Genomic DNA, 19316 nt, shown 5'->3' with positions numbered 1-19316 from the left:
AGAATTGCGGATCTGTAGTAACCTTGTGGTTAGAATTGCGGATCTGTGGTAACCTTGTGGTTAGAATTGCGGATCTGTAGTAACCTTGTGGTTAGAATTGCGGATCTGTAGTAACCTTGTGGTTAGAATTGCGGATCTGTAGTAACCTTGTGGTATCCCGGATGGATTTCAGTCTTCAGTTTCAATTCCTGTGTAGACTTTTTTGAAATCGTAGTTCATATGAATTTTTTTCAACATCGCGTGTTTTTTGTAATATCATTCAGAGCATCATCAGCTATCTGAATAATCAGTTTGACATTATTCTAGCAAAGGTATTTTCTTGTTTCCTTCCACATTCTGTGTTTGTTTTGCTTACATTATTTATAGGCAGTCATGCCGTGTTCTCATTCTATCTTATTTCGATGAGATTACCATTATCATTTTACCTTACATCAATATCATATGTCTTCAAACTTTCTATTATATCCTTATATATCCTAAACTCTCTCTTGTCTCATTACAAAAATAAAAGTTAACTAGTTCTAATTGTAACGGGGACCGTTACATATGTTCCCCAAACCTCCCCCAATTAAAAAGTGATGTCCTTGTGAATCTATAGCAAAAAATCATTTCATTTTAGCCTTTAATTACATGTAGTATGTTCAATATGGTTATTTTAGTACCAAGAAATGAAAGAAAGCGTTGCACGTGCATACATGAGCACACGTGTATGATTCCGAATTTTTGTTGATGTCGTTCCACAGGCATTTGTATCATATACTCACAATATGAATTTCATAACGTTTCCACCAAATATAAGGAAGTTATAGCGATTTTAAAATCGTCCAATCAGAATTCAGCACACGTGCATGCACGTGCTGAGCAGTAACTCTAACCACAGCAATTTGTAAGGAGTCCGAAGACACATCTAAACCCCTAATATCAATAGAATTTGATGAAAAACAAAAACGTTATCGTCCTTTAAAAATTGAACATTTGAAAAAAGTTGCACGCGCATGCGCGTTCGAATGGGCGTGTGCGTTGGCATTTTTTGTTACACCAATATATAGATACTCATATTGTCTACCTATGCTGTAAATATCATCTCATTCGCTTCATAAATAAGATAGTTACAAACGTTTTAGTATTATCCAATCAAAATGAAGCGAACGTGCATGCGCGTGCAAATTGGTAATTTTGACCATGCAAATCAGTTAAGAGTCTCAATATCTACCTATGATATGAATTTCAAGCCATTTCAATGAACAACGAAAAAGTTAAACTGATTCCAAAGTTAGTGTACAAATTTTGTAATGCATGTACACGCGCATGCGTGCGCGTGCAGACAAAATTACTATCATTTTTCATATTTACAAATGATATACTACCATCCTATTCAGGTTTCATATCGATCCCCTTAATATTCTGATTTTCCAATTTTTGTACCAAAATTGCAGTGCACGTGCGCGAGCGTGCATGCATGTGCAGACAAAATGACTATCACCATGCACATCTACAAACGCTATACTATCATCCTGGAAAGTTTCATATCGATCCCTTTTGTAGTTTCTGAGAACACTACCGGACAAAAAAGTACCGGAGAAAAAGAATAATAACTAGTTCTAATTGTAACGGGGACCGTTACAGATGTTCCCCAAACCTCCCCCAATTAAAAAGTGATGTTCTTGTGAATCTATAGGAAAAAATCATTTTATTCTAGCCTTTAATTACATGCAGTACGTTCAATATGGTCATTTCAGTACCAAGAAATGAAAGAAAGCGTTGCACGTGCATACACGCGCACGCGTGTATGATTCCGAATTTCTGTTGATGTCTTTCAAAAGGCATTTGTATCATATACCCACAGTATGAATTTCATAACGTTTCCACCAAATATAAGGAAGCTATAGCGATTTTAAAATCGTCCAATCAGAAATCAGCACACGTGCATGCATGTGCTGAGCAGTAATTCTAAGCACAGCAATTTGTAAGGAGTACCAAGATACATCTAAACCCCTAATATGAATAGAATTTGATGAAAAACAAAAAAGTTATCGTCCTTTAAAAATTGAACATTTAAAAACGTCTCACGCGCATGCGCGTGTGCGTTGGCATTTTTTGTTACACCAACATATAGATACACATATTGTCTACATATGCTGTGAATATCATCTCATTCGCTTCATAAATAAGATAGTTACATACGTTTTAGCATTATCCAATCAAAATGAAGCGAACGTGCATGCGCGTGCAAATTGGTAATTTTGACCATGTAAATCAGTTAAGGGTCTCAATATCTACCTATGATATGAATTTCAAGCCATTTCAATGAACAACAAAAAAGTTAGACTGATTCCAAAGTTAGCGTACAAATTTTGTAATGCGCGTGCACGCGTATGCGTGCGCGTGCTGGCAAAATAACTATTATTTTTCATATGTACAAATGATATACTATCATCCTATTTAGGTTTTATATCGCTTCCTTCAATATTCTGATTTTCCATTTTTTGTACCAAAATTGGAATGCACGTGCGCGCGCGTGCATGCACGTGCAAACAAAATGACTATCACTATGCACATCTACAAACGCTATACTATCATCCTGGAAAGTTTCATATCGATCCCTTTTGTAGTTTCTGAGAACACTACCGGACAAAAAAGTACCGGAGAAAAAGAATAATAATAATAATGATAATAATAATAATAACTAGAAACTCATTACTAGTAATGAGTAGGTCTTCCGTTAGATCACTTCCGGTAAAGAGCTTTCTGTTCCTACGAAAACCATTTAAATATATCAGAAAATGTACCTTAACAATGAATGAGAAATGTATTATCGAATTTTTTACTCATTTCTCGTAACTTCCGGTGATGACCGGAAGTACTTTTATGATGCGTTTTCCTATAAATGACAGCGACTCTTTACTGTCTATATTCCCTGAAAATTTCACGTCTCTATCTCAAAGAGTTCTCAACAAAAAGAAGTAGACTAAAGAAAGAAAAAAGTAGTAGGTTACTACCGACCGGAAGTCAATTTTGAAAAACAAAATGATCCAAACTCTAGAAGTTGATACTTTTATTATGACATGTGAAAATCATATGAAAGACTTAAAATATACGCGAGATTTATGGTGACAAAGAAATGAAAAGTAAAAATGTATTTTATCAAGAAACCGGAAGTAGTTGTTTTGACTACCAACGGAGTCAATATTCTTTTGACACTTTCAAAGAGACTTAACAAACTAGTATAGGTTTCAATTTACAAGAAAAAGTTTGAAATTTGCGATTCTTTCAATCACTTCCGGTGACGACAGGAAGTGACGGTCGACATGTTCAACCCTCTACTGCACGACTGCAAACGGAGATTTATAATTCCTGAATAATTGATGAACTAATATGTTACCTTTTCCAAGAAAACTGCTGGACAAAATTCCTTTTGAGAAACAGAAAATCGCCCATATTTTCCGACCAGAAGTGAATTTTGTAAAAACAAAAATAGTTATAGGAAGGTCCTTTCATAAGACATTATTCCTGAAAATTTCAAGAAAATCTATCCACCATCTCTGAGAAATCACTCGAAGAAATCGGAAAATCGACATTTTTCAAATACTTCCGGTATAGACCGGAAGTGACAGACGAAAAAATTGAATGTATGTGTACAATGGACTAATGTTAGTTGATCAACTCTACAAGTTTCAAGCGTCTATCTATATTCATTATTGAGAAACTGAAAAAACAAGGTTTGAATATGTCCACCCCATATCTCACGACCGGAAGTGAATTTTACAAAAATATTTAAATTTACACTAGACATTTATAATGTCTATAACATATGTAAAATTCAAATCATTAACTTGTTTTATGACCGAGATTTATGGCACTGAAAAATGAGAGAATGAATAGTTTTTCTTTCATATAACCGGAAGTTGGAGATTCAACTTCCGGTGGGGTCAATAGTTTTTGAGAATTAGAACGAGACCTAATAAACCGATATAGGTTTCAATTTGAAAGAAAAAAGTTTGAAATTCATGATTTATTAATCACTTCCGGTGACGACCGGAAGTGACGGCCGACATTCTTACCCCCCTACTGCACCCCTACAAAGTGAGATTTATTAACTCTGAAATTTTGGTGACTCTATCTTTTACCGTTTCTGAGTAAAACGATTGACAACGAAAACAGCTCATAAGCCGTATTTGCCGACCGGAAGTGAAATTTACAAAAATATTTGACGTTACTCTAGACATTTGTAGTTACTATAATATATGTAAAACTCAACTCATTAACTAGTTTCATGACCGAGATTTATGGCACTGAAAAATGAGAGAATGAATAGTTTTTCTTTGATATAACCGGAAGTTGGAGATTCAACTTCCGGTGGGGTCAACATTTTTTGAGAATTAGAACGAGATATAGTAAACCAAAGTAGGTTTCAATTTGAAAGAAAAAAGTTTGAAATTGATGATTTATTTGATCACTTCCGGTGACGACCGGAAGTAACGGCGACAAAAAATATTACGTGCATGCACCATAGAGAAAATAGATCTATCATCCTTGAAAGTTTCATTCGATTATCTTTAGTGGTTTTCAAGTTTACCCCCGGACAAAGTTTCTTTCAAAAACCGGAAAATCGGACGTATCTGACGAACGGAAGTGAATTTTGAAAAAATGAAAAAAATTCCTCGAGGTACCATCGTTCCCTATAACCTGTGAAAGTTTCAGGAAAATCCATCCAACGGTCTCGGAGACAAAAGGGAAAAAAAATAATAATAATAATAACTAGACACGATCTCGTTGCGAGCAACGAGTAGGTCTTCCGTCCGATTTGTTGATGCACTCGGAGTTAAAAAAAAAAAGAAAACACAAATGAGTCCCAATTTAGTTTCCGACTTTAAGACACTTTAGATATAATCAATTTTTCATATCATAAGCTTCTGAAGCAAAGTTGCGGTGAAATTCGTTTGAAATTCGACTCTCCAGGCGAGCCATAAGGCCCGCGGGCCTATTTCTTGATGTCATTTGCTAGCCCTCTATAGACTCAACAACTTTAGTTCTATATGTCTTTACAAAATATTTACCTGTAAAAAGTTATTGAGATCGACCGATATCGACAAAAAATCGACTCTACAGGCGAGCCATTAGGACCATAAGACTATTTCTTGATATCAATCGATAGATCTCGATAAACTGAACAACTTTTGTTAAATATGTCCTTACAAAATATTTACCAGTTACAAGTTTTTGAAATCGACTGATATCGACAAAAATCGACTCTACAGGCGAGCCATGAGGCCCACAGACCCATTTTTTGATATTGATCGATAGGTTATGACACATTGAACAACATTTGTTCAATAATGCTTTTCAAAAAATATGTCGTTTTAAAGATATGAGGCGTCAAATATTTACGATTTTGGCCCTTAAAATCTCTAATTACGTAACATATGACCTACTTTTTGATTTGATAAGATCAAGCTCGTTGAGATGAACATTTCCGCTTCTACAACTTATTATAAAATATTAATAGTTTCTGAGATATTCTCAAAAACATTTGGACCCTTCTGAACCCCTAATTTAAAGGGCCAGCCCGTTTTGCTTGATATCGTAAGAAAGGCCTTGTCATTTTAAACATTTTTTGCTCAACAAGTATTTAGAAATTCTTTACCGTTCTCGAGTTATCTCTACAAGAAATATTTAGGGGCCAAACTGTAGCTTCCTAACGGGGCCACATAGGGAAAAAACGAAATGTACATATTGTTTAGATTATCATTCTGAACAACTTTTGTTCAATAATGCTTTTCAAAATATTTGTCGTTTTCAAGATATGAGGCGTCAATTATTTATGATTTTGGCCCTTAAAATCCCTTATTACGTAACATATGACCTACTTTTTGATTTGATAAGAACAAGCTCGTTTAGATGAACATTTCCGCTTCAATGACTTATTACAAAATATTAATAGTTTCTGAGATATTCTCATAAACCTTTGGACCCTTCTGGGCCCCTAACTGAAAGGGTCAGCCCCTTTTGCTTGATATCGTAAGAAAGGTCATGATATTTCAAACATTTTTTGTTCAACAAGTATTTAGAAATTCTTTACCGTTCTCGAGTTATTTCTAGAAGTAATTTTTAGGGGCCAAACTGTAGCTCCCTAACGGGGCCACATAGGGTAAAAACGAAATATGCATATTGTTCAGATCATCATTCTGAACAACTTTTGTTCTTTATTGCTTTAATATTTGTCGTTTTCGAGATACAAGGGGTAACAAATTTATGGTTTTGGCCCTTAAAATCCCTTATTACGTAACATATGACCTAAATTTTTATATGAATAGATTTAGATTGTTGAGATGAACATTTTTTGTTCTTTGACTTATACCAAAATATGAACGATTTTTGAGATATTTGATCTAGACTTTGAGCCCTTCTAGATCCCTAATTTAAGGGGCTAGCCCCTAAATCTTGATATTTTCGACAAGATCTTGTAAATGTGCACAACTTTTGTTCTATATGTCTTAACAAAATATTTGCAAGAAAAAAGATATTGGAGATCAAAGGTCAAAAATCGCCGAAATCGGCGAACAATTTTGGCATCCATTTTTTCAGGTCCAGGCGAGCCTTTAGGCAAATCGCCTCCGGTAAAATCGAATCCCCCACAAATCTTCTAAAATGTTTACTCTATCTTGTGTAGAAATTTCAAGACTCTAGCTTCAAAACTAACGGAGGAGATGTGTGGACAACAAGGCCCTTCAAAAAGTCACTAAAAGAGAGATAACTCCTGACCGGAAGTGACGTCATGCACGAAATTTTGCAAGCAAAGTCTCGTCACCAAAAGACATCTTTCCTGAAAATTTCGTGAAAATCGATCGAAAAATGGCTGAGAAAAACGCGTGTACTACCAAGGAAAATAATAATAATAAATAATGAAGAAGAACGCGAACAATAATAGTAAGGTCTTCCGCCAATCTAATTAAAATTAGATGTTTGATCCGCTCGCGTACTCGCATACATAACATCTAACAACATCCCATGGAGGGTCACGTCAGAGGTCAAATTCAATTGACCAATGAAATCACATCTGGCAAACTCTTTAAATGCTCGTCGAAGGGAATAAGTCTAGAGTGGTTCCGAATGTAAAAAAAAAAAAAAAAACGTGATCCGAACCAAGACAATGGCGGCGCGCATTACGCCTGTCAAATGCTATTCGTTTGGAAACATTTGTGTTGTGTGCGGGTTTTCGTTTGTTACAAAGTTTGTAGATGAATTAGGCAGCATAAAAGTTCAAAAGTGTTTGGATAAAAAATTAAGATTAACACGTGAAAGATTGGAAACGTTACTGAACGTGTGTGATGTGAAGAAAGAGACTTGTTTTCCTGGTGACGCGGGTGTATGTCAGAAATGTTTTCGGGCCATGGACAGGGTGCGCAAATTGGAAAAAGAGGCGATGGAGGCAAGGGAGAGATTTACAAGTAACATACGATCAACCATGTCAAGGTTAGTGTATAATAAGGAGAGTTATTGCTTAAATGTCACATGATGTGAAGCCTGAACACCGGTATCAACAGCTGATCAATGTTAAGATCAGATGTAGCAAGAAGCAGCAACAAATAAGGATTTCTGGGATTCTTAGTTGTACCAGTAAATAAAAGCTCTAAACTCTAGTAGGAGTACCTACAGGAAAATGAATGTGCCGTCGCGTCATTTATTTTGGTGTACTGTAGTTATTCAAGATGGATGAACTGAAATCCTGTAAAAAAAATTATTGATAAATTAGTGTATATTTATTGGTGTTTTTATTCTGTGTTTCCGCGAATCCCATAGACTCAACATTTATTACCTTCAACTCAGATTGAAAAATATATGATATGTATATATACTAGATAAATTTAATTGGTACATTTTGGTAAGATATGTTTCTGAAGAGAATTGTCAACATACATACAAAAAATGCTGTAATGAAAATTACCTTATTTCTTTCCATATCTAGCTTGAATTTCATGATCAATGGAAGTATCTTATCATAAGTATATATACTCATATTCTATATATACTCATTTCATGTTATGGGTCATGTTAAACCTATAAAACTTATGAAAACTTTGCAGATATAGTGTTACTGTGCCCTCACCATCAAAAACAGTCATTAAGAAGAGAGAAATTAGAAGTCCAGGAGTTTTGGGAATTGGGAAACGCTCGAAAGCCTCAGAGGAGACAGAGACATCTACTATGTTAGTACCGATTCGAAGAGTGACACCTCAAAAACTAAAGCCTCTTGCCCCCTTTATCGTAGGCAGCATCACAGGATCACAACCACCCCTGTTGCTTGGAGAAGAATCCTGGAAGAAACTTTTACAGGTACATTAACTCATATGAAAGATAATGTTTAGTCAATCATTAAATAAATATTGACAGTACATGTATGTGTATGATTTGGTATGCTGTTAAGGTATTTGCAATTTTTGTGTATGTTAACAGGTCCCAGACACTGGATACAGTGTTGTCTCTATTGCACCAAAGACAGAGAGACCAGGTATGTTTACATTTATACCAAAGTCTTAAAATGTATCAAGAATGATAATTAGACTTTCAAGGCTTAAAATCATGAAAGGTATTGATTGGTCTTTTGCATTTTAATACATATATATGTACGTCATTGTGACAGATACAGTTCCAAAATCTTCAAAGAGATCCTTATTCAGTGACAAAGAGAGCAAACCAAAATCAGACAAATGCTCTCTTGATGGAAAAGTAGAGGTGCAATGTTAAAATTGTTGAAAATTGTTAATTTTGTTTTCCTTTTTCTTTTGATTTGTTTCAACGTTTGTTTTGAATTTTCTGTTCCAGTGATTTTTTAAGGCCCATTTTGGGTCAGAATTTCGGCCCTCTCCCCTCCTAAAAATTGCTAATTCTTTCCCAATTTAGCTTACATTTTTCCCAATAATAAAATTGTGAAAGGAAAACGTATTTGAAAGAAATAAACATTCTATATGTGAAACTTAACAAAGAGTTATGGGAATGATGATTTGGATAGAATAGTTGAAAATTTTAGAAGGTTAAAGAAAACTAGATTAGTAAAATAAAGATAAAATAATGTTAGATATGATTTTAAAACTTATTTACGATAAAATTGAATTTGACTGAAATGTCGACAATTTTTCCCAGTTTTAAAGCCACAGGACCCTTATAAAAAATGTAGAAAAATCACTGTGTTCATCGATTGTAGTCTCTGTTCACAGGGTACATTTCAAGTTCCTTGAGATTTAGATACATATATGAAATTTATAGCTTTCAGAAAATTCATATGTTAAAAAGATATCTCCAACACTACAATTTGTTTGAGGTTTGGATTTATCAGTACTTACCCCAAACTGTAGGTCTGTTGTGCATGCTTAGCTATAGAATTGTAAATGACTAACCAATTCATTTATCTTTGAGTTGATTTTAACACTATGTTTCTCTGCCAAAGTGGAGTTTTTCTTAGCTTACTTGAAACAAAAGGTCAAGTAAGTTTTTCTGATAACTTTTTGTCTGTTTGTGCATCTGTTGACTATTAAGCTCAGCTGAAAGCTCAAGTGAGATTTTCTGATAATACATTGAGTCCAACAAGACCATCTGCATATTGCAGTTTCTTCAAATCATGAGGGAGGGGGCTCCATTTTGACATTAAATATATATAATCTTTAGCAATTTCCTTATCAAAGACCACTGGCCATGATTAGTGATAGTATGTATGCAGTTCTTTGTACAGATTCATATATGACTAGGGTTCTCAACTGAAGAAGCACTGGGTCTGGAAAGATAAAACTTGTGAAAATTTCCTGATATAGTGTAGGTTCAAGATCGTTCAAATCATGGGGTAAAATATGGAATCAAAGTTTTAATGGAAGTAGAATTGATATAAGTGCATCTTTGCTTGATTTTGATCTCAACTATTCAAATGATATGTGTAATCATGTTCTTATGTTTTTGAAATAAATATAGTTTAAAATAAAGTTTTACAAGGGGGGGGGGGGGGAAGAGAGGTCCAACGTGTTCTCAAGAATTTGACATTAAGTGCTCAAGCAGTAATTTTCTATCAAATAAGTCTAAAACTATATAGATTTGTTGCTGTTAACAACACTGAGATCAAACACTAAATCGTTAAATATATTTCTTTGTAACATATTAGATATACGCACATGTCTGTATAATTTGTAGGTAATATATTTTTAGGTAATATCTTTTATGTTTTAAATGCTAGGTTGTACTGCACTATCCAAGTGGGAGAAAGTCGTCAATCATCAAAGAGGACACCCACCAACAGATATGCAAAGCTATAGCAAGAGGAGGAAATACAGAAACTGTCATAGTTGACATTCTGCGGAAGTCTAGTCCATTGGAATTGGTACGCGGCTCTCAAAAGATTGTGCTGGAGGAATGTAAAGCAATTTGTAAGAGGGGATCGGGCAGTCTTCTACAAAAGAAAAGCAATGCAGACTTTTTCAGTTTCCGGTGGGAAAATTTACACAAACAACTTGAAACAATGTGCCCAGCACTACTGTCAATCATTACAGCTACCGTTTCAGACATACCACCTGTTATTGGAAGCAAACCATTTCTCCATGCCCTACAAACTGTAGGTATTGCACTACATGGAAGAAGCCAAGAGATGACAGTTTTGCAGTACATGAATGGATTTCTGCTAAATCATGGTGGATGTACACAGCGGGTAAATTTTCATTTTGTTTATGCAAAATATATGTAATATTTATTTCCTGTAAACATAACTCTTTATTAGAATTAATGTGGCATTCCAATCTGTACAGTAAAACTTGATATTGACAATATTTAAATCTTAATTTTAGGACATTGAACGACTGTCACATATAGGATTGACTGTCCACCCATTGACTTTGAAGAGAAAGCTTTGTGACTGGCAAAAAATACTGGACAAAGAAATTTTAGAAATCCGTGATTCTTGGGTTGAAGGAGGAAATGTAAAATACCAAATAATTGGGGACAACTGGGACAAAAACATCCTTCCATCGTATAGAACGTCTGACAGGAAAACTCTCTCTCTTCATCTCTTTCACGTTTATGCCATCCTGGACAGAGTAATTCCAACTGAACACAGCTCCCACAGTCCTCCTTCCCATGAAATTGAAATTTCAACTTTTCTTCCATCCATTGAAGACCAACAGAAACTAATGAAGGAACTAACATTTCTCTTCTCCACTTCTGTCATTGAAAATCATCCCCACTTGCAGAAAGAATATGGAAAAATTTATCCAAAACATTTAGAGCATAAATATTCCTACTGTGCAGGAAACAAAACTAAACAAGTAAGTCATGAGTTTTCTTCTATTTCTAAGTTTTCATTTTACTGAAATTTATAATTATTGTTGAAAGGTGTGTACCATGTACTTTATGTAATAGTTTATATTATCTTCGATTAATTAGAGAATATTATCATTGATTAATTACAGAATTTTGCATATGATCTTAAATTATTTTTTTATTCAGTACCCACTTGGTCTTTTCGACTGTAATGAAAATAAGACACCAGAATTGATACGTCTTTTGAAGACCTTGTCTACATATGTTCCTTGCAGGGATGGAGAAGTTGTGGAACCTGTATTTTTTGGAGGTTTGTTTTCTCATATGGATTTAGGGGTGTGTGTGGGATCTCTAATTTATAATACATTATACCAAAGAGATGTAATAGTGTGCACATGTGTGTAATGCAGGTATTGATCTTCATTTTGGCAAAATAGTAATTTAAAATTCCAATATATGCAGTCTGTGAAAAATGTTTGGGCAATCGTCAATTTCTAGAATCATGATATCCAATAAACAATTCAAGTGTGAATTAATTATTTTTTTATTATTAGGCGATAGGTTAACTGATGAACGGGTGCAAGCAGCCCAAAAGGCCATGAATAATGCTGAAACACAGCTTCAAAGACTTCAAGGCTTTGTCTCAAAAATTGAAGACTTTCACAGATTGATGAATTTCCTAGAGGTATCATTGATGAAAATGCATGTTTTTCTGATTTACAATATGTAAAGAAACTTCCTGATATATGTGCAAAGAGTTCTGACCTGAAATTTCTTATCAGTGGCTAACATGCACAAATCCATACCCTTATATAAATTTTGTGTTTGTACTTGAAATATTTGAGATTAGTGCTTTGGTACTAACTTCTTTATAATTTGATTGCAATATTAATATGTAATTGTAGGCCATACACAAGCTCACTTATTCAACATATAGTGCTATGGACCGAGGCACAGTATACTATTACAGGTATGTATACTTTTATAAGAAACTTATATTTTGTGTGTACTTCATTTATTTAACGGTTTTGTAAATTTTGAATGGTGTGTAAAAAATTCTTGTGTAAGAATTGCAGAAATTTCCTGAACATGAGAAATGTCAAAGGTCATGTGTATTATGCATACCGAGCATACAAGATGTTGTATTATGTGATCCTGGATGCCATCTGTTTGCTGCTTTTTCTACATCACATGGGTGTTTCAGACATTGACCAAGAAATAGATCTGCCGTCCAACTTTGCAGTATTGTCAAACAGAGAAAAGATAGAGTACATTGATTCAGTGAGTGAAAACATTTTGAGGAAACATTTCTTTGACAACACTAATGACATATTCCAAAATGTTCGAGATATTGTGTGTGATCCACAGCATCCTGAAAACTATTGGACATCAACACGAGAGGAAGGGAGATTTAAGTGCCACCACTGTGATAAAACCTATGCGCATGTTGTGTCATTGCAAACTCATGAACAAAAAATCCATGATGTTCATATTGACAAACCATCGAAAAAACCAAAAAATAAAAACCAAGACCAAATGCAGGATTACCTGATGATGCTTTTCAAACTTGTAATTTTGCACAAGAATTTGGATACTTCTGTGGACATGGGGGATGGCGAAAGGGCTGTGCGATCCGCAAAATATGAACTACCTGTATACCATCTCACTAACAAAGTGAAATACGCTATTGGTTCTATTCATTTAACATCTCTAACATCTGGTATTCTCTGTGATAATCAAAAGGAACGTCTAATTGCCAATCGCTTTGTCAATTTGCAAGGAGGAAAGAACAACAATGTGTCCTTAGATGAATACCTTGAGATGTTGAATAGAGATAGTAAAATTGCCTGCTCTGGTCACAAAACAAAGGAAAGTATCCTCGCCCACTCAAAGGAATATCCTCATTTAATAAACTTAGTCGGCCATTTTGACAGCATTACTGAGATCAGAAAGAGAAAGGGCTTCCATCACATTCCCAGTTACAAGGGTGATGTATTAAAGGTGTTCAAAGATTTACAGGAAGCAAATGTGATGACCCTCATTCCAAAGCGTACATTTAAGTGTCAAGGTTTCACAGTGGATAGGAACCCCTTCCAGAATTCATTTGTTGGATTATCAACTGTGATACACCGACATAAGCCAAGACAACCTTTTATACGACTAAGAGATCCACATGTTTAAATTGAGAACTGATATGACACAGTGCTAAGTTTGTGCATGTTATCAGTTCTTTTGTATGGTAACTTTCTGTTTATTCCTTTCAATGCTAAGTTCAATCACCCTGTTGTACATCATTTATCGTATAGAAACAAAGTCGTAACAAACTTACAGAATCAGTGAAGAACAATTCATTAAAACCAAACCTTGTCGCAAATTTCCTCTTATAGGGGAATAAATAGCACGTCACACTAAGCATGAATTTCTTTTTAAGCATGTTTTACTGTATAGTACATTTTTTAATGTGCTCATTGAATAGTGTAAAGATAATTAGCCATTGTTACAGTAAACCATTTAGTTTTCCTTTGATGCATGTTTAAGTATAGCAGGCTTATCGATGCACACGCTAGTATCATACACCGGGACTTAATATCTAATGGTTCTGTAACTTATCTCAATTCGTAAGAGTATTTTGATCGCTTTTCAAGTACAGATATAACACGGTTTTGCTTTAATAAATGTGATACATCACAGTGCAGACAGCAGAGATTGTGCAGATGTGACCAGTTAACTTGTACAACATATTGCAAAAGTTATTTAAGCTAAAATAAATGGTTCAAGTGTCATTGTTACTTTGTGTGATTTAATATGTCAGTGGTGAATCTCAATAGAGACAAAAAGATAATGCTTGAAGTAACATGTAGATTATAATGAAGAAATTTGATGTCAAAAGAAACTGAATATCTTATGTGCACTTAGTTTAGTATATTAAACACTTCGCGCAGTTGGAGCTGATGCACTAGTATTTTGCATGTTCAGCCATTATGATGATGTAGAGTACCTCCTTAATTAAATATATATTTTTGGGAAAACAAGTTCTCATAATTCAATAACAAAGAATATATTCGCCATAAACATTTGGTGAACTTAGTTAACTTGTTAGAATGGCTCATGATTCTGTAATAATTGGTGTCCATTAAATTAGTGATGCAAACATTCATGTAGTTGAAAAAACAGGATAGACTTTATTACCTTTAAATTTTATGCATTTTTATTCTACACTTCAGTTGTATATAAACTAGATATCATGGTGATTGGAAATATCACAACAGCCAAAATAAAATATGTGTGTTTCCGGTTTACCGACCCTAACAACATTTTCTCTATCAACCCTCAATATTTTATCGATATATTTATATATATATAATTTTCAAACTGGAAATATTTTGCTTTTTGTGTTCAAGTTGTCTGATCTACATTTTGACAACTATTGATCGTCAAAGTATTTGAAAAGTAATTGTATTTGTATATAGACATGGAAGCATATCAAAAACCAAGATTTTGAATTAAATGTTTTAACTGGTAACCCTACATAATTTTGGGGGTAGTAAAGTAGGAAACACACATATAATTTATTTTGGTATAACTTCAGATTTTATTACTCTATCAAATCATGTATTTCTTCATCAAAAGAATCATAATACTCTGTCTCGTCACTATCACTGTCTGGCGCAGAGTACACATTAGCAAAATTGAACATTTTTTCGATGGGCAGTAGTTCACATTTATTGCAAGAACATTTTGCTGCACAATTATCGCAACAAGTGTGATGTCCCAAAATATTTTCTCTAATTTCTTGTATTCCCTTGTCATTCAAAAAGTTTTCTAGAAGACATAGTCTACGACATTCCTTTGTCACAAGAATTTTCTTGACAGATTCATCTGCTAATCGTTGGTGATACGAGTTGTAAACAATTAACGCAACCGATGGCATGTTGTCTCTTCCTACTCTTCCAATTTCCTGTATAAGATCAGAACAGTTTGATTGAGCTCCAAATAAAACCACACTGTGGAATCCTTTGGCATCTATTCCCATGCCTAAAGCACTTGTAGAAATCAGGATACGAAGAGAACTGTTAAAGTCTTTCAGTTCATTAACAATGTACTCTTTCTTAAGATCTTCTGTTTCTGAGTGGTATAATTCAATATTTCGGACACTTGATGGCACTTCTTCGATTAAGTAATTGCAAACTTTTGCTGCATCATTAATTGAGGTACAGTAAATTATTACCCGTGGAAATTTCTCTTGTAATTCTTGAAGTGGATCAATTATCCAAAACATAGAGTTCTCTATATTGGTTGATACCTTAGTCACTGATAATTTGATGTTTGGTTTGTCAGGAGAAATTATGATTTCCACTGTTCCATCACCCAGACACTTTTTAACACGTCTAGCAATTTTCTTTGTGCATGTTGCAGACAAGGCCAACAAATTTGCATCTGGAAACATGGACCTTAGCTCCCCAACGTGTCCAAACCATTTCCTAAAAGCCTCTTTGCCATTTTCACTTTGACCCCTGTTAAAGCAAATATATGAAGAAAAAATTAAGTTTTAAGGCAACTTTCAGTTGACAATCTTATTTAATTTTATTGTAACATCATTTCTTTATAATTTAAACCTTTTTGGGTCACGTTTACAACTCATTTTGCCCTTCTCCAGCCATAATGGTAAAAAATAATATGCCTGACTCGAGAATGTTTTTTTTTCCCTACATCATGTGTACATAAGTCAAGTCTTAAAACAATGGCAAGTTTACTGGTGATAACAGAAAATGCTTAGCAAATAATATATAATAAATGTCAACACAGAAGGGAAACTGAATATGATCATTAAATTAATTGATGTTGGGGGGTGGAGGGAGACAATATTCTGAAATTCCACAAAAATCAAGAAAAGGGTAGAATTTGGGTGTACCAAGTACATAGATTGATCCAACATTAGGGGGGATGCTTCAAGACAAATTTAATTTTAATGGTACAAATCAATCAAGAATTATTGGTCTTTATAGTGTACATCACCTTTACTAGTCATTTACAACTAGACTTTAAAACAAAAATGCATTTACCATGTTGCTATTGTATGAAACTCGTCAATAACAATAGTAGTGACATCAAGATTACGCATAGATTCTCTCCATTCTATGTCGCCAACTAATGCCTCTGGGGAGCCATACACTATGTCTACTGTTCCTTCCAGTATTTTTCTGTCGGTTTCATCACTGGACCCTTCAAATATATATTTTAATTTTTATAATATACCTGTTCTAATTGATTTCACATGTGCAAATACAATCAGGTTCAACACAATCTGTATATATTTAGTTATAAAGCTGTATAGCTAACAAAACCTACTTGAAACAGCTTGATTTAGCTATTTCATATCTTTTATCAAATGGATTTGTAAGAGCATAGAAAATAAATTTTACTGAGTGAAAATATTTCATCATTGTACTCCACAAAACACATTGTGAAAAATACTTCAACTATGTATAAAGATGTTCCAAAATTATTATGCAACATTAGGGCTATGCCATTGCATTTTAGAAGTTCATTTAATACTAGCTTAATCAAGCCATTGCAAATAGTTTTGAAAAGCTATGAAAATTGCAGGATATAAGACATGGGGTGAATAACATTCGGGCACATTAACCTGATAAATAATACATGTTAAACTATGATACGAGAATCTTAAAGTTTAAGTTTTCTTTTTTAAAAACATGAGATCGAATATTCAATGTCAGTTAATTTACACAATATGATTCCCACAACGCTTAAGTTATAAATCACCTATTCAACTGATTTCGACTTCGCAATATTCAAAACAATAGTAAACACACTAACCTTTATATGCAGCTGTCATATCTGGAAATTTCCTGTAAACGTGCCACTTGGTCCTGCATCAGGGAAATCAATGGGCAACACACAATTATTTTCCCAATATTGCTGCCCATCTCTCTCTGGACAGGGATTAACATTTGGAAGGGCAGGGATTTTCCAAATCCAGTCGGGAGGACCGCCATACAGTCTACCCGGTCTAACAGACACTGTAACACCTGTCGCTGTTCGCGTTTTAAACTTTGGATATTAAATTTTTTCAGCACGTTTTCAATCGCCTCGCTTGTACTGTCTTTCGCCGCCATTTTCCTTCAACAACCAAACGTAGTTTGTACAACTGATTCTCATTGGTCACAAAAGGTTCTTCCGTCTTCGCAATGATTGGTCGATATTTTTACATAAATTTGACCTCTGACGTGACCCTCCATGGGATGTTGTTAGATGTTATGTATGCGAGTACGCGAGCAGATCAAACATCTAATTTTAATTAGATTGGTCTTCCGCAGGAGACGGAAGACCTTAATAATAGAGGAAAAGAAACATAAGAATCACTATAAGGTCTTCCGTTCAGACGGAATACCTTAATAACGAGCTATAACTGTGTTGGGATGCCAACACAAATGTCTACGAACACCTCCCCATGTCAGAAATGCACTCAGGATCCTCAAAAAACCCTAGAAACTAATTTTGGTTGAAATACAACGGACCTAATTTTTGGCCACCATTTTGTTCAATGGCGGCCATTTTGAAACATTTGAAAATTGTTGGAAGGAAATACTGATCCTAGAAATGAATTGTTGACCCTCAATTTACCCCAGAACCCAAATGTGGTAGAGATTTTAACACTTTCGAATATTTCGGTATATGGCGGCCATTTTGAAAATGGCGGCTCGAAAAAAAAAATTGATGGTGGAAATGGACTCGGGGTCACTAAATTACCCTAGAAATTGAATTTGGTTGAAATCCGACAACCTTGACATTTTGACTTTTTTTGGCCGCCATCTTGAAACGACGGCCATTTTGAAAATTTGAAAAGTTGAATGCACCCCTCCTAGTGACCCTTTATCAGCTCACAAAGTTTGAAGTGGATCTATCGAAGCACCTTCACAAAATTGGTCGGACAAATTTCTCACTAAAGAAGAGGAATAATAAGAATAAGAAGAAAATAATAATAATAACAAGCTTTAACTGTGTTGCGATGCCAACACAAATGTCTCCGAACACCTCCCCATGTCAGAAATGCTTTTTGATGCCAGATGAGGATTCTCAAAAACCCCTAGAAACTAAATTTGGTTGAAATCCGACGGACTTGATTTTTTGGCCGCCATTTTCTTCAATGCCGGCCATTTTGAAAAATCTGAAAATAGATTGGAAGGAAATACTGATGCTAGAAATGAATTGTGGACCCTCCATTTAACCCAGAACCCAAATGTTGTACAGATTTTTACACTTTCAAACATTTCAGTATATGGCGGCCATTTTGAAAATGGCGGCGAAAAAAAAAAATTTTATGGTGGAAATGGACTCGGGGTCACTAAATTACCCTAGAAATAGAATTTGGTTGCAATCCGACAACCTTGAGTTTTTGACGTTTTTTGACCGCCATCTTGAAACGGCGGCCATTTTGAAAATTTGAAAAGTTGATTGCACCCATCCTAATGACCCTTTATCAGCTCACAAAGTTTGAAATCGATCAGTCGAAGGATTGAAAAGTTGATTGCACCCCTCCTAATGACCCTCTATCAGCTCACAAAGTTTGAAATCGATCAGTCGAAGGATGTTCATAAAATCGAGCGGACAAATTTCTCACTAAAGAAGAGGAAAAATAAGAAGAAAATAATAATAACTAGTTCTAATTGTAACGGGGACCGTTACATATGTTCCCCAAACCTCCCCCAATTAAAAAGTGATGTCCTTGTGAATCTATAGCAAAAAATCATTTTATTTTAGCCTTTAATTACATGTACTACGTTCAATATGGTCATTTCAGTACCAAAAAATGAAAGAAAGCGTTGCACGCGCATACACGCGCACGCGTGTATGATTCCGAATTTTTGTTCATGTCGTTCAACAGGCATGTGTATCATATACGCACAGTGTGAATTTCATAACGTTTCCACCAAATACAAAGAAGTTATAGCGATTTTAAAATCGTCCAATCAGAATTCAGCACACGTGCATGCACGTGC

At 34.7% G+C, this 19316-nt stretch overlaps 1 protein-coding gene and 1 pseudogene across 1 annotated transcript; one reads left to right on the top strand and one right to left on the bottom strand.

The window, feature by feature from the left end:
* Positions 1-7390: 7390 nt before the first annotated feature.
* LOC130050585 (uncharacterized) lies at positions 7391-14078 on the top strand. The gene is made up of 9 exons (XM_056150818.1): positions 7391-7473; positions 8085-8334; positions 8426-8509; positions 10220-10687; positions 10824-11300; positions 11482-11605; positions 11850-11980; positions 12201-12265; positions 12372-14078. Exons 1-9 carry the CDS (start codon positions 7391-7393, stop codon positions 13474-13476), a joined length of 2787 nt encoding a protein of 928 aa, XP_056006793.1. The 3' UTR covers positions 13477-14078.
* A 398-nt stretch (positions 14079-14476) lies between these two features.
* Positions 14477-17584, bottom strand: LOC130050271 (bifunctional 3'-5' exonuclease/ATP-dependent helicase WRN-like; annotated as a pseudogene).
* Positions 17585-19316: the final 1732 nt, after the last annotated feature.

Source organism: Ostrea edulis, chromosome 9 (assembly GCF_947568905.1).
Source record: "Ostrea edulis chromosome 9, xbOstEdul1.1, whole genome shotgun sequence".
Lineage (NCBI taxonomy): Eukaryota > Metazoa > Mollusca > Bivalvia > Ostreida > Ostreidae > Ostrea > Ostrea edulis.
The sequence above is the reverse complement of the archived record's forward strand: the minus strand, read 5'-3'. Positions and strand labels throughout refer to the sequence as shown.